We start from the raw sequence: 25,832 nt of genomic DNA on the forward strand, positions 1-25,832 counted from the left end.
TAATAAGCATAAAAAGTAAAATTTACTTTTACAATTGAATTTTCCCTACAGAGAACCTAGATTTCTTTTTCCTTTTTTTTTTTTAAGTTTCAGGAGGCACTTACCCTTAGGAAACATCATCTAACAAGCCAGAGTTCTTTTCTGTATCCTTCTTTCTCTCCTCCCTGACTCTCTTGCTTAAGCACTGTATTAGTCTGCTAGGGCTGCCGTAACAAAATACCACAGACTGTGTGGCTTAAACAACAGAAATTTATTTTCTTATAGCTCTGGAGGCTGGAAGTCCAAGATCAAGGTGATAGAAGGTTTGATTTCTCCTGAGGCTTTCCTCCTTGGCTTTCAGATGGCTGCCTTCTTGCTGTGTCTTCACATAGCCTATTCTGTGTGTGTGCACATCTCCAGTGTCTCTACCTCTTCAAAGGACAACAGTCATATGGAATTAGGGCCTCACCTTTATGACCTCATTTAACCTTAATCAGCTCTTTAATAAAGGTCATATCTTCAAATACAGTCACACTAGGGATTACGGTTTCAACATAAGAAGTTTGGAGGGAGCAAATTCAGTCCATACAGGTACCCTACATTCCGTTTCTTTCTTCTCTCTCTCTACCTGCCATCCTCTCTCTGTTCCCAGGCAGGAGTACTATAGACCCATTTCTATTACTTGTAAACATGTAAACATCTGTTGAAGGGTTAGACACGTTTAAGTTGGGCATCACGCCACGGGCCAATGGAGGAACTTTAGTCTCCACCAACAGGTAAAGTCATTAGAGCTAAGGACAGAACTGGAGTTCGAATCCCTAGCTATGAGGATCAGAAATTAAGCAGCAGCTAATGTGATGAGAGATTATAATTTTAAATCCAGAGTTAGGAAAGTGAAGAAAGTTTTTTCCCTTCTCTGTCATCCATTTAATCCTTTCTGTATTCAAAAATATCAAAAAGATAATTGAAGAGAAATGTCATTTTCTTATTCCCAGGTCTCCTTGAGTTTCTCATTAGCGGTTTATGTGGACAGGTATAGAGTATTTCTCAGAGTAGAATTTGGGCCTCTTAGATGGACACCTCCAAAACCCTAGAAACCCAGTAGTCTGGTACTGGGTAGAGAGTGGGTAATGCCTGAAATGTTTCCAGTGGGCCACACCTGCAGACTCACCACACCTGCATCACGCCACTGCTGCAGACTCACCCAGTTGACCCAACACTCCATCAGAGGCTGGTGTCGACCAACTGCCCAGGCTGTTGTAGCACCTGCTTCCTTCTGTTTATGGCACTAAGGACTTTCTTCCTGGGACCCAGCTGCATCTGTATGCTCTGAAGGTCCTCATCAGAGCAAAGCAGCAGAGCTTCCAGATCAATCTGCTCTCTCATGAAAATAGGAAGGAATTCTTCCAGGTAGTGGGACTGCAAGAACACTTCCAGGGGAGTAGCATCAACCACATCTTCCTCCCATTCCACTTCATCCTCATCCCAAGGCAGATCATCTTCATGGTGGTTTTCCGCTCCCTCTTCATCAGCCTCAGGTCCTCCTTGTCTCTGAAGCAATTCACTGGGCATTTTCAACCCCAACTCCCTCTTGCTGTCTGAGATGTCTTCAGGGCTCAATATTCTGTTCCTTCTAAAAACAACATTTCCTAGACCTGGACGGTTGAGAATGGATTCGTGTTGCACACAGCTGTCCGCCTTTACTGAGAACTGGAGCTTCTCTTTGAAGTCCCCTGAGAAGGGGTCTTCGTCCTCCTCTCTGAACACTTCCATCACATTCTTCGGCCCACTTGTTCTCTCCTTCCCTAACGGCTCTGCTGTATCTTTGTTCTTCTTGAACTTTAATTTAAAGGTGTCTTTAATGCCCTTAGACAGTGACCCAAATGTGTTGGAAGCAGAAACATTGGAAAGGGATGACCTGGAGAAAGTGCCCTTGGAAGAAGAAAGAGTCCCAGATTCCTCCTTGTTGTAGGTGCGGGCCATCTTATTTTGGTGCTTCTCCTGGAGCCTCTCACACTCTTTGATCTGCCTCCTGGCATTCTTCTGAGCCTGCTCCTTCAGCCTGGTGACCTTCTTGGGGTTCATGATGTTCTGGGCGGTGGCAGCATTATCCAAGAGACCAACACATTCACTCTGCTCTCTGCTGGCAGCAGCGTCCAGTGGAGACTGTAAATCGTTGTCCAGGGCAAAGATGTTGGCTCCAAAGTTGATCAGAAATGAGACACAGTGGGCATGACCATTGGAGGCTGCATAATGTAAAGGAGTATTTCCCCAGATGTCACATCTATCAGGATCCCCTCTAGAAGAGAAAATATAAAAAATACATGCTAATTTTTTTCTCTGAACATGAGGTCTAAAAAATAAAAACTAAAAGAACAAAATGCATGTTAATCCTGCCTTGACACTGTTACAAGATAACTTCTGAACGTCCACGTATGTCACATCCAGACATCACATGGCCAGAAACAGAAAGAGGCCATATCTACCCTGTATCTCCTCGTTAGAAGCAAGAAAAGCTTTCTAAGAAACTCCCAACATGAGCAACTTTCTTGTCTCATTGGCCAGAATTGGGCCACGTGCCTAAGGGAAAGGAAATAGAGCTACCTTGTTTATCTTAAATCAATCAGATTTTTCCCCTGTATAGCATGACCCCGTGGTGTGCTGGTAAATGTTAACAACCAGCTCACCCAGGAAAAAAATCAAGCTCTGATTTATACAACATGCGCCAATTTCTGTGATGTAAACACACCACCATAGCACATTTCAAGCTCCTAATGTGACATTACTGGACACAGAATTTGGAAGAGGTGCACAGTCAATTGAGTATAAATTATTCCCACCACATAGATATTTAATAGATGTGCGTAATCTTAAGAGCAAAGATAACAGTAAAATGTGGTAAAATAATTAGAAAGTAGTAAGTTTTGAGTATTACCTTTTTAATATAGTTTATTAAATTTTAAGTTTATATAATTTTATTTTTAATAATGGATTGTTTATCTGATTCAAACTTCCTAAAATTTAGCAGTCGTCTCTCCTGAGCTGGTAAGAGCTGGTTCTGAAACTATACCTTGTACCTTAAAGGATCTTGGTCCCTAAGGTAGAAACAAGATAGAAACAAAAATCGTAACATGGAGGACACCAAGCTTGTTTCGCAGAGTATCAGGGAAACCACAGATATGCAAACAACTTGCTGACAGCCCCTCCAATTGAGCATGAGCATCACACGGGCGCACTGAGGGACTAGAATGACTGAGAGCACACTCTGAATGCCACAGGCTGAAAATCCACTGCATGTTATGTACTGGACTCCTCCACCTCTGAAATTGTACATGCAACCCATGAAGAGGCATGAAGGACTGTCTGGCCTGTGCAGGGAACCCTTGAACTCTCAAAACTTACGTTGAAACTTGCACTTACTTTCCATCAATCATTTCTGAGCACCCTCCCACTCTTGTTCCCCACTTCCAAGATAAATACTCCATTCAAATGCCAGTCAAGGAGCCAGATCTAAAGCAGTGCCTCTTGTCTCCTTGTTTTCCACCCCACAATAAAGCCTTTTCTCTCTGCAAAAGACCATTGCCTTGGTCTTTCCATTGCACAGTGGGCAATGAGCCCACTTGCTCAGTTACAGTTCCAGTACACCACTGCTACCCTCCTCTGAGTCACAGGTAGGGAAGTGAAAACTGAACAAAACTGGTTCCCCATCAGCAAGAAAGAAGAGAAGAATGGGGCTTCCCTGGTGGTGCAGTGGTTAAGAATCTGCCTGCCAATGCAAGGGACATGGATTTGAGCCCTGGCCTGGGAAGATCCCACAGGCCGCGGAGCAACTAAGCCCGTGCGCCACAACTACTGAGCCTGAGCTCTAGAGCCTGCAAGCCACAACTACTGAGCCCGCGTGCCACAACTACTGAAGCCTGCATGCCTAGAGCCCGTGCTCCACAACAAGAGAAGCCACGACAATGAGAAGCCTGCGCACCGCAACGAAGAGTAGCCCCGCTCACCGCAACTAAAGAAAGCCCGCGACGAAGACCCAACACAGCCAAAAATAAATAAATTAATTAAAAAAAAATGTATTCCAAAAAAAAAAAAAAAAGAGAAGAATGGATACTGGGCAGGAAGCAAACAGTGTCTAATACAACTAATATTTGTACAAAGAGTCTACTGATTCCTCAGTTTATTTCCACATAATTATGAGTAGTTCTGCAATGGTTTAAGGTAGAATTGGGGGCATTATTAGATAGCATTATGGCCAGGGACCCCATGCCTGACACAGAATTGGGTACATGGTAGATAAAAAAGATTTGAGGAATGAATATCTACTGGAATCCTGCCCCAGGCTCTAACCCCCACCCCTTGCCCTTCTCCTGTGAGGCCTTGAGTTACAAACAGGCACAAATGAAAAGTAAAGTAATAACTTATTAACTATGGCTCTGACCCCAAGCCACTGTTGAGAACTCTGATAATACAGGTACTAAAGGGCATCTTCCTTTGCCCTAGTCTAGACTCCAAAATCAGGATCTCAGTAAACTTTGGCCAGGCTGGCCCCATGGGATGGCAGGAGAGAGAGCCTGAGAAGGCCTCTTAACATTCCTGGTAAGTATCAGGTGGAAACAGGAGAGAAGGTCCATGCCCTTGCGACTGGCATGTTAATGCACTGTGGCCCTTCCATTCCTTGCCCCTTAAATTTGGTCCCTGGACCAGCAGCAGCAGCAGCAGTAACATCACCTGCAAGTTGTTAGAACTGCAGAATCTTGGACCGCATCCCAGACCTCCTGAATCAGAAACTGAAGTTTAACAAGATCCCCAGGTTAGGCTCACTGCAGGTTGAGAGCTGTACTAGTTACGGTGACCCAACCAGTGTCCTATAATTTGGTGAATCAGATTTGTAATTCCTCCATGGGAATCCTTGGCTTCTTCATGCTTTTTGGTTACAAAGCACTTACACATTCTCTGCCCCCCACCCCACCACCAACAAGCACCATCTTTCTCTTAGAGAAGGAAAGAATTATCAGAGGGGTAAAATAAGACTCCAAGCACGTAATTGATTTTCCCACCAGTACACGGGCAATACACTTTGGATCAGGCCTGCCTCCAAGTCTACTGGTCTCCAACACAATATGGTCTTACGTTAACTCACCTCAGCTTTTCCCTTTTACCTGCTGTGAGGCCTCAAGTTCAACTTTTCTAGGACTCAGAGTCCTCATCTATAAATTTAGGATAATATTACCTACTCATAGAACTATTACGTGAATCAGTCAACATACATACAGCATTAGAAACGTGCTTGGTACAGAATGAGTACTCAATAAACTTTACCTGTTACCATTTCCCTTGTCTCTAAACTCAAAATCCTTAATTTCATATATTTATTTTTTTCTCACACCCATCTAGTAAATTCCTGCAGCACTGCGATGACTCTTGTGGCTTTTTAACACTTATAGTCTTAATTTGTCAAATATGCCCTGCCCCCAACTAGATAATATGTCTCAGAGGGCAAAACCTGTGTCTTTTGTCCTTTGTGTCTTTTGTCCTTTATATCATCCATATCTCATAGCAGATGTCTCAAACTCAACCTAAAGAAGCCAAGAATGTAATGTAAGTAACTTAATGGGGCCAGGTTTGTTCTTTCAACAAAGTCATAATTAAGTGCAAGTTCCATCTAAAAGAATAGACATTGATCAGCTGTGGCTGATTGCTACCTTGAATAAAAGCAGACACAATATTGCCAGAGTTTCCATTTTCCAAACAAAGCCAGAAATCCAGAATTTCATGTGAAGCTTTTTGATTTTTAAATGTTGGCTCAAATTTAAGAGAAAAATACAGTGAAGTCCAAATAAAACACATTTGTGGGCTAGATCCAGCCATAAGCTGGCAGTTGGCAACTTCCTTCTGAGCAGAGAGAACAGTGTAAGCAGACGCACATATAGGTGATGTTACATATTTGTGGCACCAGGAGTATACTTCAGTGTGACCAGAGATAAGGGAAGGGAAATAAGTTCAAAGAGGAAGGAAAGAAAATAAAATTGAATCTAAGGAAAGCAAATATATTAAATAACACAGTTCTGTTGCACAGCCTTTTTCCTGATTTAATTGTCTCGGATCAAAGGAAACCTCTTTCAACCTTAAAATAGTTGTATATCTTAGGGGAGCACAGTACCTCACCCCCAAAGATGGAGTTTCACTTCTTATTTATTTTAACCAAACACCACACTCAAAAGACATAAAAGAGGGATTGTAAAACATCTAAGACATTACTGTAAACATAAACATATGGATTAAGTTTGCCTGAAATTAGACTGGGTAAGTTAAAAGAGAAATTATTGAGAGGAGTGAACTGTGGTAAGGATGTTAGAGGTATTAAAAAGTTTGGGTTAAATCTACATGCTTCAGGTCATAAAATAGTGGAATTTTCCCATCCTGAGGGACCTTAAACGATCCTTCAAGATAGGAAGAACATGAAGAAAATCTGAGGTGACCCCAAAGACTGTTCTTCTCTTAAGAAACACAAAATTCCAAATTTAAAGATGAAACTGTCAGTAAGCTGATTCATGAGTTTCCCTGGTGCATTTAAGCTATTTCCACTTGAAATAAATTCTGTTTACAGACAACTTTCCAAATCAACGTACAACTTAAATCAAAATGTTTACTATTGACAAGTTGGGGGTCCCTCTAAAATCAGTCTTTGTCTTTCAATCCCTGATATCCTTCTCATTTCTTGATAGAACCATTACACATGCCTGTCCAGATAGTCACAAACTCATGTGATGATCTGGGTCCAATACTGATCTTATTCAATATATCGTTTCCTTCAGCTAAATTCATAAAATTTTGATTTGACTTTTTTCCTATCCTTTTTTTCCCAAAAGATAAATTCAATGAAAAGATTTTAAGTAATCATATTTTGCCCTTGCTTTTTTGTAGATTAGTACATTTGGGCAATAATTTTTAGAGCTGGATTGCTATTACTGTCACAAAATAGGCAATTTGCTTCTGTTAAATTACTCTGAGAATCTGTTCCATTTCAGTTTCTCCTTTTGAAGTTGATTTGATTTTTTTGGAGTTGTTCTCAGAAAATAAATCATTCTTTCAAGAAATGTTTTTCTACATAGCAAGGAATATTTAGACTCACTAGTAATCAAATAAATGCAAGTGAAAACAACGCACCACCATCTATTTGCCTGTCAGATAGGCAACAAATAAAAAGAATACTACTACTCAGTTTTGGCAGGAGTGTGAGGAAATGAACAATGCTGGAGGAAGCATAAAGTGGTTCAAATTTCCTGGCACAATATGTGCCAAAAGCCTGTAAAACACGGCACCCTTTTTTTTTTTTTTTTGGCGGTACGCGGGCCTCTCACTGCTGTGGCCTCTCCCGTTGCGCAGCGCAGGCTCCGGACGCGCAGGCTCAGCGGCCATAGCTCACGGTCCCAGCCGCTCCGCGGCATGTGGGATCTTCCCGGACCGGGGCACGAACCCGTGTTCCCCGCATCGGCAGGCGGACTCTCAACCACTGCGCCACCAGGGAAGCCCGGAAAAGATTTTTAAAGACACAGAATTAAAATATCTTCCCCCAAGACAAATAATAGTGCCTTAGAGTTCAGGATCTGTGTGTGTGTGGCTCATACAGGATCAGCCAACACATGGTGCCGGTTCTCAGAGTGAAAAGAGAGCATCTCTGGAGAATTTTCTCCTTTTCTCTAAAAAGACAATTTTTTACACAGACTAGAAAGAAAGCAAAGTAGTTTCACTTTTTCCCTGCCTCTTGCTGCTGTCTGCAAAACCCTACCATAAACAGTTTCCAATCAAGACCATCAGGTTGATATTACCCTCTGCTGCAGATTATTTCTAGGGCTTCCAGGTTCCCATGGTAGGCTGCCAGGAGTGTGGGAGTCATGCCATCTTCATCAGAAAGATTCAGATCTCTCTTGGTGGCCTCTTTCAGAAGTTCCAGGTAGCTATCACTAGCAGCTTGGTGGTAGCGAGTGGACATTTCTTCTGCTCACCAAAGCTTTGTCAAATATCACTCTCCAGGCAGAGCAGGATGTCAGTGAAGCAGCCTTCCCACGAAGCTTGTTAATAAGTGACAAGGAAGAGTGTCAGCCCAGGGCAAAGCTCATTCCAACCTCCCTCCATGGAAGGCAGCCAGAAAGGTTCACAGCACTGAACTTAGACCTTTTCTTTCTGGAATAGCCATGACATTGAATACCGAGGACTGCTCTGTTCATCTTGAATGTTTTGAGGCACTGTTTTTTTTTCTGTCCTTTAACAAGTCCTGAATGTAATATTGGTCATCTAGGCACAGAACGTAGAAAATAATTTCAAAACAACTCAGAACTAGTCTAGCTCCCTGGAGAGGTCTATTTTTTAAAGTGCTGTATTGAGGTATAGTTCACAAACTATGAAATTCACCCATTTTAAGTGTACAATTCAATGATCATTACTAAATTTAGAGTTCTGTAAGTATCACCATGAAACTAAGCAGGACCCTGTGGGGCCTCCCCAGGGAAAGACCCCCTCCTCACCTAGTCCCCCACCTCTTGTTTATAGAAAAGCTGTAGGCTCCTAGGCATTCCCCGAGTTCTAAAGAGCAAACTTAATCAGAGAGGGGAGCAAAGACAGAAACAAAGGAAAAACCATCAAGCAAATCAAAATAATAACAGTTTAGCCATAAAACAAAGTCAAGGGCCTTTAGTTCCTTCTCAAGGACTATAGATAATATCCTGAACCATATCCTTGAGTTGTTTGGCAGATACTAAAACCCTCACCAGGTGAAAAAAGTTAACTGCATGCTGACCACCAGCACATAGACCCCAGACCAGTTAGAACCAGAAGGTTGATGATTGAGATTCCCAAAATATCACCCTGTTACCTCACCATCAACCAATAAGAGAATTGTGGATGAGCTGATCGCACACCCTGCAACCCTCTCCCTTACACTGTGTTTAAAAACCTTTCCCTGAAAGCCATTGGTGAGTTTGGGTCTTTTGAGCAGAAGCTGCCCATTCTTCTTGCTTGGCACCCTGCAATAAATGCTGTATTTTCAGTAGATTGGCTTTGCTGCACTGAGGGTGAGCAGACCCAACTTCTGTTTGGTAACAACCATAATCCAATTTTATAACATATCCATAACCCCCCAAATATCCCTCATGCTAATTTGTAGTCAATCCTCATTCCTACTCCCAGCCCCAGGAAACTACTAATCTGCTTTCTGTCTCTACAGATTTGCTGTTTGTAGGCATTTCATATAAATAGAATCATACAATGTATAGTCTTTTGTGTCTAGCTTTTTTTCAGCTTAAAATAATTTTTTAAGGTTCATCCATTTTATAGCATGTAACAATATTTCCTTCCTTTTTGTTTCTGAATAGTGTCTACTATACTAATATACCACATTGGCTTTATTCATTCAACAGTTTATGGACATTTGAATTGTTTCCACATTTTGTTTTTATGAATAATGCTGCTATGAACATACAAGTCTTTGTGTGGACATATATTTTCATGTCTCTTGGGTATATACCGAGGAATGGAATTGCTGAATTACATGACGATTTGTATTTAACTTTTTAAGAAATTGCCAAACTGCTCTCCGAAGTGACTGTACGATTTTCATTTCCATCAGCAATGTATGAGGCTTCAAATTTCTCCATGTCCTTGCAGCATTTGTTATCTGTCTTTTCATTTTCAGCCATCCTAGTGGGTGTGATGTGGTATGATTGTGGTTTAAATTTTCATCTCCCTAATGAATAACAATGTTGAGCATGTTTTTTTATGTGCTTATTTAACCATTCTTACATCTTCTAAAAAAATTCTTTACTCATTTTTTCATTAGGTTGTCTTATTATTATTGAGTTATATAGGAGTTCTTTATATATTCTAGATACAAAATTTTATCAGATATATTTTGAACTTAATGAAAATGAAAGCAAACGTTGCAAAATTTACAGGATGCAGTTAAAACAAAACTTACGTGGGAAATTTGCAGTTTTTAATGCCTGTGTTAGAAAAGAAGATCTCAAATCCTTAACTTAAACTTCCACCTTACGGAAAGAAGGAAAAGCATAGAAAAATTAGTGTAAATAAAGAGCACAATGTAAGACCAAAAACATGGTCCAAATTTATCTGCAATCAAAATAAATGTAAACAGACCAAATTCACCAGTTAGAAGACTGAGGTATGTCTTATTTACAACAGACATCTAAAATATAAAATTGCAAAAAAAATTGAAAGTAAAAAATGTAAAAGTTATATCAAGCAAATACCAACAACAAATTGGTACAGCTATATTTATATCAGACAAAAAAATAGTTTAAGCCAAAAATATTACCAGGGATAAAGAGAGATAATACATAATGATAAAAGGAACAATTCATCAAGAAAATATGATGCTCCTAAACTTGTATGTACCTAATAGCATAACCTCAAAATAGAGAAAACAAACAGTAGTAGAATTTAATGAGAAAGAACAAATCTGCAATCATAGTGGGAGATTTTAACATAACTCCTTAATGTTATATATCAGTCAGACTAAAGATTAGGAAAGGTATAAAAAAATTGAACACAATTAAGAAGCTTTATCTAACAATCCTATATAGAACACTGCACTCAATAGAAAATGCATGTTCTTTTCAAGCACACGAGAATATTTATAAAAATTGCCCACTTAATAGAACCGGTGCAGGCCTCAACAAACATCAAATAATAGGCTTCATGTAGACCATGTTCTCTGAAGACACTGCAATAAAATTAGAAACCATCATCCTTATACAACTGATTAACTGTTCACATGTTCTCTTGTGATATAACTTTTACATCATTTTCATCATCAAATACTTACCATTTTGCATTGTAATTTTTCTTCTCTTTAATACGTCATAAATATTTCCCATATTGTTATAAAATATTTAATATGCTTGGATAATAGTCCATGTAATTGATGTGAGGAAGGTATATATTTGAAGTCTGTGACTGTTTATTCCTCTTATCTCTTTTTGTCCAAGTCTTTAGTCCAAGATAAATTATCTGCCCACTCTGAAATAGTACAAAGCTTTCATCTGCAAATTCCTCACAATAATTAGCTCTAAAGGTCAATGTGTGTTCCTTTTTTTGGTTTCTATGAGAACAACAGTGGAAGCTGTAGAAGCAAAGCCTGGAAGGCAGCATTATTTGTTTGTTAAAAAAAAAAAGGAATTTTTTTAGCCTAGAGAAAGTGAAATATCCAAACATGATTGTGGGCACTTTGAGAACAATGTAACACTGTTGCTCCATCATTTTTGCATGAGCCACTTTAATTTAGACACAATTGCATTCACTAATGTACTCTAAATAGAAAATCTTACGTAACCTGAGAAAGGGCTTCTCAAAGATGGATTAATAGAAGAGAACACTCTGTTCTATTATACAGTATTCTATTCTATTCTACAGTAATAGAATGCTAAGTGCCAATCAAACAAGGAGTCTGCTGCCAGACAGAGATGATGATGGTGATATTAATGATAATGATACCAATGATGAGAAGAGCAGAATGATAAGAATTAGGGTAGAAGCAAAGGAAAAGGAGGACAGAACAATTATAGAGGAGGGGAATAAGAATTGGAAATGCAAGACAAAGAGGAGAAGGAAGAGTTTCTCAACTCCAGTAGTACTTACGACTTGGACTTAAACTCTCCTATGAAATGTTAAAAAACTGAGCTTTTTTTTTTTTTTATGGTGAAGATATTGGCACCCTCTGGCTTTTCCTTGAGAGAAGAATGGATGGGGAGGGAGAGGGAAAGCAGAAACAAATCTTTACGAATCTGAAGATCCTCCTTACTTCATCCCTTCAAGATGAGGTTGAGAAAGAGGGCTGAACTTGGAGCTAGAAGGCCTAGAGTCCATATGGTCTGGGACAAGTTATACTATCTATTTGAGTCTGTATTTCTTTGTGGATAAAATTGGAGGAAATTGCTCATGATCCTATCATCATCACCTAAGCTTACAGGAATAAGGGTGAAATGAGATTTAAAAAATTCCTTACAGACTATAAAGCATGGTGTTACAAACTGGAAGTAGTGTGATTGTGGCTTAGGGGACAGGGAGAGAGCGCTATAGCTCAATAATTGGTCTACTTCCTTATTCCCCAAAGCCCAAAGAAAGCAAAATTGGTAGAAGATGGTAAGGGCCAAGATTAATGAAAATAACTAACACAGATTTACGTATAATGTAGACACGAATTCCTTATGAGGGGTTGGATAATTGTGGGGCAATTGTGACTTTTGACTGTTTTTTTCTTATGGAAATAAGTATTTGAGTCTGTTCCAACAGTATGCTGCTGGACGCTTGGAAGGTCAGAGAAGACCTGCCATATACACAGAGATTTTGAGGATTAGATTTAAGTGGTGATGACCCTCCCTTGTATTGTTCTATTAGCTAGCAAGTTAAGGCCCTCATCAACCATCCTGTTGGAATCAACCCTGCTGCCCTCAACTCACTACACTCCTGCAATATTAGTATAACTTTCGAGAAACATCCTGCAAGTGTCTTCTGTGTTGTTCTGGTTGCTACTTAGGTTCAGAGGGGTAGACTCTATTTCCTCCTTTGTTTTTCTAAAACTCTAGAAACTCAGCCTATTACCAGGATCCCCAAGAATGTAACTCTGAGACCCCTTCTGCCTAGACACCACTTCTTTTTGCCAAAGACTCATAGGAAAACGGGGTTAACGAGCTTCCAGGGACAGCATTTGGAGAGATTCTCTCACCAGTGGGTCTCCTCTTTCCCATAGAGCAATGCCATTTTCAACTCTTCATTGTTGTGTTTATAATTCTGTGACCTCTCCTGCTTTAATAGCAGCTACCTGATAGCTGAGTGGTCTGAACAGGAGTCCCATATACCATGAATGCAATCCTGGCCAAGTAGTCCTTGGATGGACGATTTATCCAGGGCTTTGACCTATCTATAAAACAGAATCCTGTATGTTCCCTTGCTTCGGCAGAGGAAAAGAAGGGACAAAGACTAGTGGTGGTTGATAATTCCAGTCTATCCCACGAAAAACCAATGCCAGCAAAGTGAAAAACAAACTTCTCCCTTGTTCTGAAAAACCATTCACTGCTATTTGGGAAAGAAATTCAACAGCTTGTGCAACCTATATTTTTATTAATGGGATTGCCCCCTGCACCGCAAGAGGTCTGGCTTTCAAAAGCAGACATTATTTGTTCTTCAAAGCTACTCACATCTAATTACAGAGGAAATTCACTTGTATGGTAGGGAAGCACATTTTTATGTAATAAGGAAAAACAAAATATCCAAGCAGAACATTTGCTTTTAACAAGATTACTTCATCTAATGAGCATCTTATTATGAATTCTATTGAAAATAAAAACAATAGCAGAAAGTAAATGAAAATAAAGGGGATTACAAAAGCCCTGTTGTTACCCAGAAAACTTAGAGGAATCAGGCAAGAGCAGAACCAAGCATCGTTAACACACCACTGCATGTGCTGAATGGGTTTATGAGAAATATATCTGTTGAGGTAAAGACATTTTCATATGGATTATTAAGAAATGTCACTTACATGTGTATTTTTTCCTCTTTATCACTGTAATAAAACTGTTCAACCTATTTGATGTGGACTTTTTCTATTCAAAAGAGATTTCAACAATCCTGCTTGTCATTTAAACTCATATATAACTCTTAAAATACAGAGACTTTCTTTCCCACACTGAAGATCATTGGTGTTGTTTTCCTTAGAAGCATTGTTTAAACACAAACATGAAGCTATCAAAAGAACCATTGTCTTCCCTTTTGTTTTTTCTTCTCCAAATGAAAACATTTATGAAAATATTTAGGTGGATAAGTTGAGTATTGAAATTGTAATGTCCCTGAGGTATTGATTGGGCTTAATTTATTCACATAAGTTTCAAGACACTCAAAGTCCTATTTTTTTCTGCCAGAAAAATAGAGCTGTTATTATACCATCTGGTTTGCATGAGGAATCTCTTGGCATCTCTTAACTGCACATTTTATAAATGCTAAACCCCAGATGGCAGTACATTTTAACAGTGGAGAGTTTTATAAAGGTTTCCAAAAACAAATTCTTTAAAATGTGAATATTAGATAGTCTAAGCAGGGGCTATGAATTTAAATTCCACGCTTGAATTAACTGACTTTGTTAGCTGGACAAATTTCCTTTTATCTTATGTCTTTTCCCCTTCCTAATTAATTATGGTTTTATGAATTTGAAGACCTCAATCAACATAATCATATGACCTAAATCCTCACACAAAGTTTAAGTCCTATAAAAACTTCAGGAACAATGATCACTGGGAAACCTACATCAGTGGCCATTTTGTTTCAAGATGGCAGAATTTACCACAAGGGAGGTGTGGTATAGCACTGTTAAGCAGATACCATCAAATACCATCAAAACCATTCAACTTTCTCAAAGCTGATAGTTGGACTGAGAAGACAGGAAAATGTGAATGTCAAGCATTGCACTGAAATAAAGCCAGAGTACAGTATGGCTAAGAACACAGATTCTTAAGTTAGAAACTAGACCCTGCATTTTCTTAAACATTCTTCTCTTTCCTCTGCATTTTTCTTTTTGATAATAAGAACAACAACTTGGTCCTGGGGGTTTTATCATCCTATACCTTACAACACAGTAAAAAGAGTATATATTTTATAGTCACACAGAGCTGTATTTCAATCTGGGAGTTTATACTGGTTTTCTAAGGCTGCCATAAATAGTACCTCAAAGTGGGTGGCTTAAACATCAGGTTTTTTTTTGCTTAGAGTTCTGCAAGCCAGAAGTCTGAGATCCAAGTTTCGGCAGAATTGGTTTCTTCTGAGGGTGATGAGGGAAAGATTTGTTCCCGGCCTCTGTCCTTGACTTGTAAAAGGTCATCTTCTCCCTGCGTCTTCATGTTGTCTTCCCTCTGTATATGCCTATGCCCAAATTCCTTCTTCTTATAAGGACACCAGTCATATTGCATTAGGGCCTACCCTAATGACCTCATTTTAAGTTAATCACCTCTGTAAAGACCCTAGCTCCAAACACAATCACATTCTGAAGTACCTTGGTTTTTGCGGGGGAGGCTTCAACATTAATTTTTTTTTTTTTCAACATTAATTTTGAGGGGTATTGCAACTCCCACTTTCTTGTCATTTCCACTTGCATGAAATATCTTTTTCCACCTCCTTACTTTCAATTGATGCGTGTCCTTTGCCCTAAAGTGGGTGTCTTGTAACAGCATATTATAAGCTCTTGTTTTTTATCCAATATGCCACTCTGTCTTTTGATTGGAGCACTTAGTCCATTAACATTTAAGGTAATCATTGATAGATATATATTTATTGCCATTTTAAATGTTGTTTTCCTATTGATTTTATATTTCTTCTTTATCCCTTTCCTTTTCTTTTCCCTTTTTTGGTTGGATGATTTTCTTTTGTATTATGCTTATGTTCTCTTCTTTTTGGTTTTTGTGAATCTACTGTATGTTTTTGATTTGTGGTTACCCTGTTATTCAAGTATATTAACCCTCTATGCTTCCTGTACCTGGATATCTGTTTCCTTTGTTAGGTTTGGGAAGTTATCAGTCATAATTTCTTCAAATACATTTTCAATCCCTTTTCTCTTTCTTCTCCTTCTGGGATCCCTATTATGTATAGATTGGCACGCTTTATGTTATTCCATAGGTCTCCTATATTGCTTTCATTTTTTTTTTTTCATTTGGCTTTCTATCTGCTGTTCTGATTGGGTGATTTCCATTATTCTATCTTTCAGATCATTTAACCATTCTTCTGCATTTTTTATTCTGCTATTCATTGCCCTTAGCTCAGCTTTCATATCGGCAAATGAGTTCTCTAATTTTTCTTGGTTTCTTTTTATAGTTTCTAGTTCCTTTTTATAGTAATCAGCATTTCTATCAATAGTCATTTGCAATTCCTTCAGTATTTTCATTATCTCTTTTTTCAAAGTCAGTGTCTATTAGACTGAAGAGGTCTATTACATTGTTCTTTCAGGGAAATTCTCTTGATCTTTTCATTAGGAGTGGTTCCTCTGCTTCTTCATTTTACTTATGTCTCTTGCTCCATAAGTTTAGGAGAAACAATTATATACCGTGGTCTCGGAGGGCTATTTTTATGTGGGAGTGTCCTTGTGTAGCCTGCGTGGATTTAATATTTTTTGGTGCGAGGGCTGTTTTTAGTGTGGCTGGCTGCCACCTCTTTCCTCGGTATATGCTGGCCATTATCCCCTTGACAGGAGGTGTGACTAGTGTTGCGGTGACCAGAGCCTGCACTGGACATTGAGCGGGGCCTCCTCTTTGCTATGTGGTTGTCATGGGCCAGGTCTCTTCCCTAGCTATTGGAATAGAGGCCCCCAGATCCATTTCTGAGCTGTGGTTCCGAGCTGTCGTGTGAGGGAGGTGGGACTGGAGCTCTCCCATTGGGAGAGGAGCCACTGAGTATTCCTCCACCATAGATGTTCACCAGTGAATGCGCTCTGTTGTGTCACCTGTCACCCGCTGTGTAGGCTCACAAAGTACACTGTCGTTGGCACTGCCTTGGCCAGGTCTCAACCTTGGGAGTGCCAGCAATTGGCCCTGGTATCTATCAGGTATTGTTTTTACAAGGCAACCAGTGCAGGTCCACTGAAATCAGGCCCGAGGACTGCAGTAGGCATGCCCCTGGACCCGCTATGAGTGCTACGGAGCCAGCTCACACCCTGGCCCAGCCCAGGCCCCGTGTGCAGGTGCCCACAAAGCCCGCAGCTGCTAAGCCAGAACCAGCCCAGCCACAGGAGCACCCGTTGTCCACTCAGGTGTCCTGCAGGCGCTGACTTTACAAAGCCGGCTGCGGAGGTGTAAATCCGTGCTTGTGCAGCCAGCGGGGAGAGATTTCATCCAGCCTTGCTGCCTAAGCCGCCCAGGCCCTGGGACTCAGCTGTGGTTCCAGCCCTGCCTCTGCGTGTGGGCAACCGGGTGGCATCTGCTCCCAGAGCCTACCGAGGCAGCGGCTGGGGCATGGGAGGCCACCGAGGGGGGAGGCCCCGAGGTGGCAGCTGGGGCACAGAAGCCTGCTGAGCTGGCGGCTGGGATGCGCTCTCCCTGAGCCCCTGTAGGCAGGGAGTGGCGCATGGAGAAAAAAGCTACCAAGGCAGCACCACCCCTCCCTTTGTGGCCACTTAACAACGGCGCTTCACTTCTGTGGTGGCCCGGGTTTCTTTCACAAACAACCCCCGTTGCGGCTGTAGCACGCTCCAGCTCCTTCAGGCTGTCTCCATGCAGCCAACAGCACTCCTCTCCCGGGGTCTGTCCTCTAAACGCCGAGTTTTGGCTCCCAGCCCCACCCATAACAGCGGACTCGTGTCTCAGGCCACGATGAGCAGGGTGGTGGCACAAATGTCTGTGTAAGTCTCTCTCTGTTCTGCCTGCCACCAACCAGTTGTGGTGCTCTCCTCTGAGCCTCTGAAGCTCACTTTCTGTCGCAGCTGGTCTCCCTGCCAGTGAGGCAGCTTCCCACAGTGTGCGGGAATGTTTCCTCTTTTTCAGCTCCCTCCCAAGGCCGCGGGTCCCATCCCACTTCCTCTTTTTTTTTTTCCTCTCATCCTATCTGGTTACATGGAGATTTTTCTTGTCCTTTCAGGTTTTTGAGGTCTTCTGCTAGTGTTCAGCAGGTGTTCTGTGAGAACTGTTCCATTTGTAGATGTATTTGTGGGAGGAGGTGAGATCCAAATCCTTCTACTCCGCCATCTTGATGTAAATGGATTAAATGCTCCAACCAAAAAATATAGACTGGCTGAATGGATACAAAAACAAGACCTGTATGTATGCTGTCTACAAGAGACCCACTTCAGACTTAGGGACACATACAGACTGAAAGTGAGGGGATAGAAAAAGATATTCCCAGCAAATGGAAATCAAAGGAAAGCTGGAGTAGCAATATTCATATCAGACAAAATAGACTTTAAAATAAAGACTGTTAAAAGAGACAAGGAAGGACACTACATAATGATCAGGGGATAAACCCAGGAAGAAGATACAACAATTGTAAATATATATGCACCCAACATAGGAGCACCTCAATACATGAGGCAAATGCTAACAGCCATAAAAGGGGAAATCGACAGTAACATAATTATAGTGGAGGATTTTAACACCCCACTTACACCAATGGACAGATAATCCAGACAGAAAATAAATACGGAAACACAAGCCTTAAATGACACTTTAAATCAGATAGACTTAATTGATATTTATAGGACATTCCATCCAAAAGCAGCAGAATACACTTTCTTCTCAAGTGCACACAGAACATTCTCCAGGATAGATCACATCTTGGGTTATAAATAAAACCTTGGTAAATTTAAGAAAATTGAAATCGTACCAAGCATCTTTTCTGACCACAGCACTATGAGATTAGAAATCAATTACAGGAAAAAAAAAACACCTGTAAAAAACACAAACACATGGAGGCTAAATAAATATGCTACTAAGTAACCAATGGACCACTGAAGAAATCAAAGTGGAAATCAAAAAATACCTAGAAACAATTGACAATGAAAACACGACAACCCAAAACCTGTGGGATGCAGCAAAAGCAGTTCTAAGAAGGAAGTATATAGCAATACAATCCCACCTCAAGAAACAAGAAAAATCTCAAATAAACAATCTAAACTTACACCTAAAGAAACTAACCTTACCCCTAAAGAAACTAGAAAAAGAACAAAGTAGAATTTTATAAATTTTTATAAATTTATAAAAAAACAAAACAAACCCAAAGTTAGTAGAAGGAAAGAAATCATAAAGATCAGAGCAGAAATAAATGAAATAGAAACAAAGAAAACAATAGCAAAGATCAATGAAACTAAAAGCTGGTTCTCTGAGAAGATAAACAAAATTGATAAACCTTTAGCCAGACTCATCAAGAAAAAAAGGGAGAGGGCTCAAATTAATAAAATTAAAAGTGAAAAAGGAGAAGTTACAATGGACACAGAAATACAAAGAATCATAAAAGACTACTACAAGCAACTATATGTCAATAAAATGGACAACCTGGAAGAAATGGACAAATTCTTAGAAAGGTACAATCTTCCAAGACTGAACCAGGAAGATATAGAAAATATAAACAGACCAATCACAAGTACTAAAATTGAAATGGTGATTAAAAAACTTCCAACAAACAAAAGTCCAGGACCAGATGGCTTCACAGGCGAATTCTATCAAACATTTAGAGAAGAGTTAACACCTATTCTTTTGAAACTGTTTCAAAAAAATTGCAGCGGAAGGAACACTCCCAAACTCATTCTATGTGGCCATAATTATCCTGAAACCAAAACCAGACAAAGATACTGCAAAAAAAAGAAAACTATAGGCCAATATCACTGATGAACATATGATCCGGAAATCCCACTCCTGGGCATACATCCAGAGAAAACCATAATTCGAAAAGATACATACACCCCAATGTTCATTGCAGCACTATTTACAATAGCCAACACATGGAAGCAACCTAAATGTCTATCAACGGAGGAATGGATAAAGAAGATGTAGTACAGGGACTTCCCTGGTGGCTCAGTGGTTAAGAATCCGCCTGCCAACGTAGGGGACATGGGTTCAAGCCCCGGTCCAGGATGATCCCACATGCTGCAGAGCAACTAAGCCTGTGCACCACAACTACTGAGCCTGCGCTCTAGAGCCTGCGAGCCACAACTACTGACACCTGCACACCTAGAGCCCATGCTCCACAACAGGAGAAGCCACCGCAACGAGAAGCCCACGCACCGCAACAAAGAGTAGTCCCTGCTCACTGCAATTAGAGAAAGCCCTTATGCAGCAACGAAGATCAAATGCAGCCAAAAATAAACAAATAAATAAATTTACTTAAAAAAAAGGTGTGGTACATATATACAATGGAATATTACTCAGCCATAAAAAAGAATGAAATAATGCCATTTGCAGCAACATGGATGGACTAGATTAGATTATCATACTAAATAAAGTAAGTCAAAAAGAGAAAAATTCCATATGATATCACCTATATGTGGAATCTAAAAATGACACAAATAAACATATCTATGAAACAGAAGCAGAATCACAGACATAGAGAACAGACTTTCTCTATGTGGTTGTTAAGGGGGAAGGCGGTTTGGGGAGGGAAGGATTGGGAGTTCGGACTTAGCAGATGCAAACTAGTATTTATAGGATGGATAAACAACAAGGTCCTACTGTATAGCACAGGGAACTATATTCAATATCTTGTGATAAACAGTAATGGAAAAGAATATATATACTTATGTATAACTGAATCACTTTGCTGTACAGCAGAAATTAACACAACATTTAAGTCAACTATACTTCAATAAAATATAAAAAAATTTTGAGGAGGACAAATTCATTCCATAACAGCTTTCTACTTAGTAGCTATCAACTTGGGGGAAATTCACCGTGAGGAGCCTTAATTTCCTTTCCTTATTCCTACCTTGAAGGTTTATACATCGGTGTCCAGCACAGGACCTATACACAATGGACCTGAACAAAAATTCCCTTCCCTCTTTCCTGCAGAGACTCATCAAATCACAGCGTTTCTGAGGACCACCTACTCTTTCCCAGTACTCTGTGTGAAATGTGAATTATAAAGGCATGGATTTATAAAACCCGCAGGGAAACCCGAAGGGAAAGGGGTGGATTACAGAGATTTAGTGAAGGGAGATTTAACAGAATTAGGAGTTACTTGAATAAGAGACAACCCTTCAGGAAATGGGCTGAGTTTCAACCTGGGTTACCCTGATCAAGACTGAAATTCCATAGATCTTGTTCGATTAGCTTTAGTCATGTGTCTACCATTTGTCCAAAGGGTGATGGAGGCAGCTTGACTGAAAGTCTCACCAAGACTATATCTAATGGGAAAGAGAGTTCCTACCAAAAGAAGAGAAAAGGATACCAGACAGAAAAGAATATACCTGTGTGTATTTAAGTTTACTTATTTATGCTTAGGTTTTATTTGTTACATAAGTAGTCATTTGGTCTCTCCCATCAGAATGCAAACCCCTTAAAGAGAGTCTTTGTCTGCACTTGGACAAATGTGTGTGTTGCTTCTTTTGAGACTTCACAGTTTTATAGTTGGTCGGTAAATGCTCCCTCGGAGAATACCCACAGTTTCATAATGTAAAATTGGGCTCATTTTGAAACAGGAATTCTAAATAATAGTCACAGACAAGTACTGCCACAGTCATGCTGCTTAACAAACACCCAAAATTAAGTGGCTTAAAAGAAAAAGCATTGATTTAGCTCACAAGTCTACAGTCAACTGGTCAACTCCTCTGTGCTCAGCTGACCTCGGCTTGGCTCACTCATTCATCAGCAGTCAACTGGCAGGTCAGCTGGGAACTAGTTGCTCTAGGATGGCCTCAGCCTAGATGACCTGTCTCTGCTCCTTGTGATTGTTTATCATCCGGCAGGATACCCTGGGTCTGTTGTCACAGTGAATGCCGAATGCTAAGAGACAGTGCATATGTGTACAGGCCTCAAGAGACCTAGTCTCAGAACTGGCATACCATCACTTCCACCACATTCGTTGGCCAAAGCAAGTTACAAAGCCAGTCAGATTCAGCGGGTAGGAGGACCAGGCTAACTGCAAACCGTGCTGCCAAGGATGGGAGTCCAGGGAGGGGTGGCAGATTGGCACCTTTACAATTAACCTACCGTATCACCTTAAGAACTTTAACATTTCATATTCTATCAACTAAAAGGACTACGCTGTATTGCATTTTCTTTATTTCTATGGTAACCATTACCCTAGCTACTACCTCTAATCTGTGTTAATATTTGTATGTAAATGAGCTTTTATTTAGGACTTCTGAGACTTCTCTGTCATTCATTTATCTAAGCTGCCCTATTTTTACATTAACAGATCAATGAACCCTTTTATGCCCTTGTCCTATTTCTTTCTGAATCCATCACCGTTACAAGGCTCATTCAATTTTGATCTGTCTAAAGATCCAAAGGCGGAAAATGACATTAACTTTGTATAGTTACATTGTATAGTTAAAGGAACTACTATATGATGCTCAAGAACATTCTTATTAACATAGTCTATCTTATTTTTCCAAGTTACATTCATATTTCATATTTGAAAGCTATTTTAAGCTATGTTAGCCTGATAGAAAATTCTGTATTTCTTATTTATCTAATACTGCTAAAGTCTAATTAATGCCATCTTGTACTTTTAAAGCTAAGTGAACTGCAAGAGAAGCACTGAGTTTTAAAACACCCCCTCATACACACACAAGCACACACACACAGAAAATCATAATGAATTAGAATGAGCCTGGGAGTAGGTATCAGAAGATCTGGTTTCTCCCTGGAGCTCTGCTACTAACTTTCTGTAATGACCTTGGGCAGGTCACAGAACCTCTTAGGCTTAATTTCCTTATTTTATATTCGGGAGTTGGACTTTGAAAGCCTCATGAACCAAATCTACTCACTTGGGCAATATACCTTTATACCATGAAGCTTGACTTCATCGGCCTTTCATTCTATAGCTTCTATAGATCACTTATATACAAATCAGGTTTACTGTTATCACTTTTAAATTACTTTAATTGGTTATTTATCACCAGGATAACTCAATCAATACAGAAGTGAATGAAGTTTAAAAAAAAAGTATGATACCAAATGTAAAGTAGCTAGTGGGAAGCAGCCGCATAGCACAGGGAGATCAGCTCAGTGCTTTGTGACCACCTAGAGGGGTGGGATAGGGAGGGTGGGAGGGAGACACAAGAGGGAGAGGATATGGGGATATATGTATATGTATAGCTGATTCATTCTGTTATACAGCAGAAACTAACACACCATTGTAAAGCAATTATACTCCAATAAAGATGCCAAAAAAAAAAAAAAAGTATGAGTCTCTCATCTCCCTATTCCTATTCTGGGAATGATGCATCACATATATTTATAACCAGTACAGCAAGAGCACAAACAAATCAGAACAGACGACAGTTGTGAATGTCCAGCACAGATGGATGGGTGTGGACTACCTGGATGCCTGCACTGTCTCCTCCCTCAGGTAACGTGTTGGCTCCCTGGCATATAAATGCAAACACACATTTCTATACCCACACATAGACACATAAATGGATAGAAAATACACACGTTTCTCATTTTTCTTTTTCTAAGTAAAATATGACAACATACTAATCATACAGCTCGAATACTCCAATTCATTGTGGATGTCTTTAATATCAGCATTTACAGATCCAGTTGAATCCATAGATTTATTTTAGTATCTGAACAGTATTCCAGAGTTTATCTAACCATCTCCTGCTGATAACAGTTAGGTCATCTTCAATTAATACTTTTACAGTTGTTGTGGAAAGTAAGGCAACGGGATTGGAAATTCAGAATTATGAACTATTGTTTGAAAGAACTGCATTTCAGAAAGTGAGGAGGGCACCTGCCCAAAGGAGGCAAAAATATGCATTGTTGTTATGCATTAAAACCTAAAACTCTCTTCAAGAAATGCCTGGTGATCAGCAACAGGTGAGAAGAGGCCTCATACGTCAAGCAGAGACCAGGGCATTCACAGAAGAGGAGAGGGAACACATTGTAGTTATAAACACAGTTAAAAAGTCTCATTGAAAAGAACGTGGAAAACAGAAATACATCTGAAAGAGATCCTACAGTTTATTTAGTAAAATATTAAGGATCTATTATTTTTGTAAAGGTTTTAGTTTTCCTAACTAGTGATATGAGACACCTTCTTATTGTAGAGAGCCATGTCTTCCTCATTCTCAAAGTTGGCTACACTGAACACATTTGTATCCTTGTGCCCTTATGCAGAATTGATTCTTAGGGGCCTGGAGCTAGTTGTTCAGTGACTGTCCCAAGCACAGCATTGGTTGGGTCAGGCAAGGCAAGTGAAATTAATCTCTGGTGCACTCACCACCCTCACCGGCTCTCACAGTGGTCCTCCTTCTCTCCATGCCTCCTGCTCAGGGCCTTTGTGCTGCCCCTTAGTCTCCCAGAGCCCCCAGTTTAGGGCTCTGACCAGAGCTGCCTTTTCCAAGGCAAGACCCCACACTCTGGAAAAAAGGTACAGTATTGGGGGAAGCAAGCCTGTGGGTGGGGCCTGGGAAGCAGGAGCAACACATTAATCTATTACCTCTCTGACCACCTTCTTAACAGGTCTCTCTGAATCTTGCTCCTGCATTCCATCCTCTAATGGCTGGAATGGTCTTCTAATCTCTCCAATGGTCTTCTTATCATAGCCTTAACCATCGTGGTAGCAAATTACCTTCACAGTTGTAGAAAAGGTCCCACTTTTCGGAAAATATGCTTAGGAGTAACTATTGCTATCATGCTTCTGCTCAGAATCTAAATCCTTTCACCATCTCTATCCTCAAAACCCTGCTGATCCTGGATTTTGCTCCCTCTCCCCCATTCCACTAGTATATAATCAACTGATTCCCATAAAGAAGTTAGTTAATCACTGGCAATCATTCAGTTTCTTGCCTGCCTCCCTCCAGATATTTCCCAAATTTTCCTGATCATAAGACTCACCTGGCTTGTTAAACATACAGTACCCCAGGCCCCTCCCCTAGAGAGCCTGATTCAGCAGCTTTTGGGTGGGCCCCAGGAATCTGTGATGTTAACAAGAGCCCCATGTGATCGTTTTGATCAAGGAAGTTGGGGAAACCACTACTCTAACCAACAATATTTCAGACACCTATGACAGGGAATGAAGATTACTCCTCAAGTTATATCATAAAGACACAAAGACATAAAAAACAACACATAAATAAATATTTCAAGTGCCACCCCACTACTTGCACAGAATTTAAGCATTATCACCTGTTATGGAACATGGACTGCAGACATCTAGGTATCTCAGTCTGGCCCTGGCCCTGACACCCAGCTTGGGCAAATTGCTTTTCCTCAGTTTCTCCACCTGTAAACTCCCAATTGCTACACAGTGACATTCTTATTTAGATCACTATTCCCTTTGACTCAGAATTTCTACCTCCAGAAATTTATCCTGAGAGTTAACCAGGGAAATGTACAAGAATGTCCATCAGATTATTGTTTATAATGATGATAAACAGGAAGCTATATTAATGTCCATCATTAGGGAACAGTTAAACACTGATTTATCTAGACATTGAATACTATGCAACCCTAAAAATGGTAATGGAGATCTTTTTGTTTGATATGGAAAATGTACATGACATATTAAGTAGGAAAAGCAGGTTACAAACATAATTTATACTTCAATCTCAGGTTGTTTTTAAGTGTGTGTGGTGTTCGTAGAAAAAGACCATAGAGTTACATACCTAAGTATTAGCAGTGGTAAAATGTGGATGACTTTTTCCTTTTCTCCATATCCTTCTGTAATTGTCGACATTTTTTGAAGTAAGCTTAAAATCTATTCTTGGGGGAAAATAATGCTTCATCCATTTTTTTCAAAGGTACTTCTTCATGCACATTGCCAGGATGGTGTCCACAATAGCCAGGAGACCAGGAGTAACTTAAAGGAAAGGTTTACTTAAAGATAGCGTGAATAAGAGACGTTCTTTCCTCAAAAAAATCCCACCACATTCTTTCACTGTGCATTTGAGCTGTAAAGATTTTGTCCAAAAGATCCTAATTTTTCCCAGTGTTAAAGAAAAAAAGCACCAATTCATTCACCTGGAGCCAGTTTCAGGGAACTCTGGTTTCATGGCTGGCCCGCAGAGCAGCTGGTGGAACAGCAAGGCAAGTGTCAGAAAGCGCAGAACTCCACTTATTTCAGGCCTTCCAGAAAGGCTCTCCCTTCCCAAGTCCCCTCCTCTCAGCTGGGAGGGCTGGAGAAGATTCAGGTGTCTCCAGTGGGGA

At 40.2% G+C, this 25,832-nt stretch overlaps 1 protein-coding gene across 4 annotated transcripts; it reads right to left on the reverse strand.

Moving 5' to 3' along the window:
- ANKS4B (ankyrin repeat and sterile alpha motif domain containing 4B) lies at nt 1-25,792 on the reverse strand. Of its 4 annotated transcripts, XM_082670872.1 has the most exons (6): nt 25,647-25,792; nt 25,292-25,485; nt 9,953-10,022; nt 8,189-8,274; nt 7,809-8,051; nt 1-2,278 (listed from the first exon to the last, which is right to left on the reverse strand). In XM_082670872.1, exons 5-6 carry the CDS (start codon nt 7,970-7,972, stop codon nt 1,204-1,206), a joined length of 1,239 nt encoding a protein of 412 aa, XP_082526998.1. In that variant the 5' UTR covers nt 7,973-8,051; nt 8,189-8,274; nt 9,953-10,022; nt 25,292-25,485; nt 25,647-25,792; the 3' UTR covers nt 1-1,203. The 4 variants fall into 4 exon arrangements, with proteins under 4 accessions (XP_082526998.1, XP_082526997.1, XP_082526999.1 ...); XM_082670871.1 differs by lacking the exons at nt 8,189-8,274; nt 25,647-25,792 and having other exon boundaries at nt 25,292-25,586; XM_082670873.1 differs by lacking the exons at nt 8,189-8,274; nt 25,292-25,485; nt 25,647-25,792 and adding an exon at nt 10,820-10,849.
- Between the last annotated feature and the right edge of the window lie 40 nt (nt 25,793-25,832).

The sequence above is a fragment of the Grampus griseus genome, assembly GCF_964374135.1.
Source record: "Grampus griseus genome assembly, chromosome: 14".
Lineage (NCBI taxonomy): Eukaryota > Metazoa > Chordata > Mammalia > Artiodactyla > Delphinidae > Grampus > Grampus griseus.

Coding starts and splice junctions, on each gene's coding strand:
- ANKS4B (XM_082670872.1), bottom strand. CDS start 7,972: ATGTCCACTCGCTACCACCAAGCTGCTAGTGATAGCTACCTGGAACTT. Junction 2,279..7,808: donor GAAATAATCTGCAGCAGAGG/GTAATATCAACC, acceptor TTTCTCTTCTAG/AGGGGATCCTGATAGATGTG.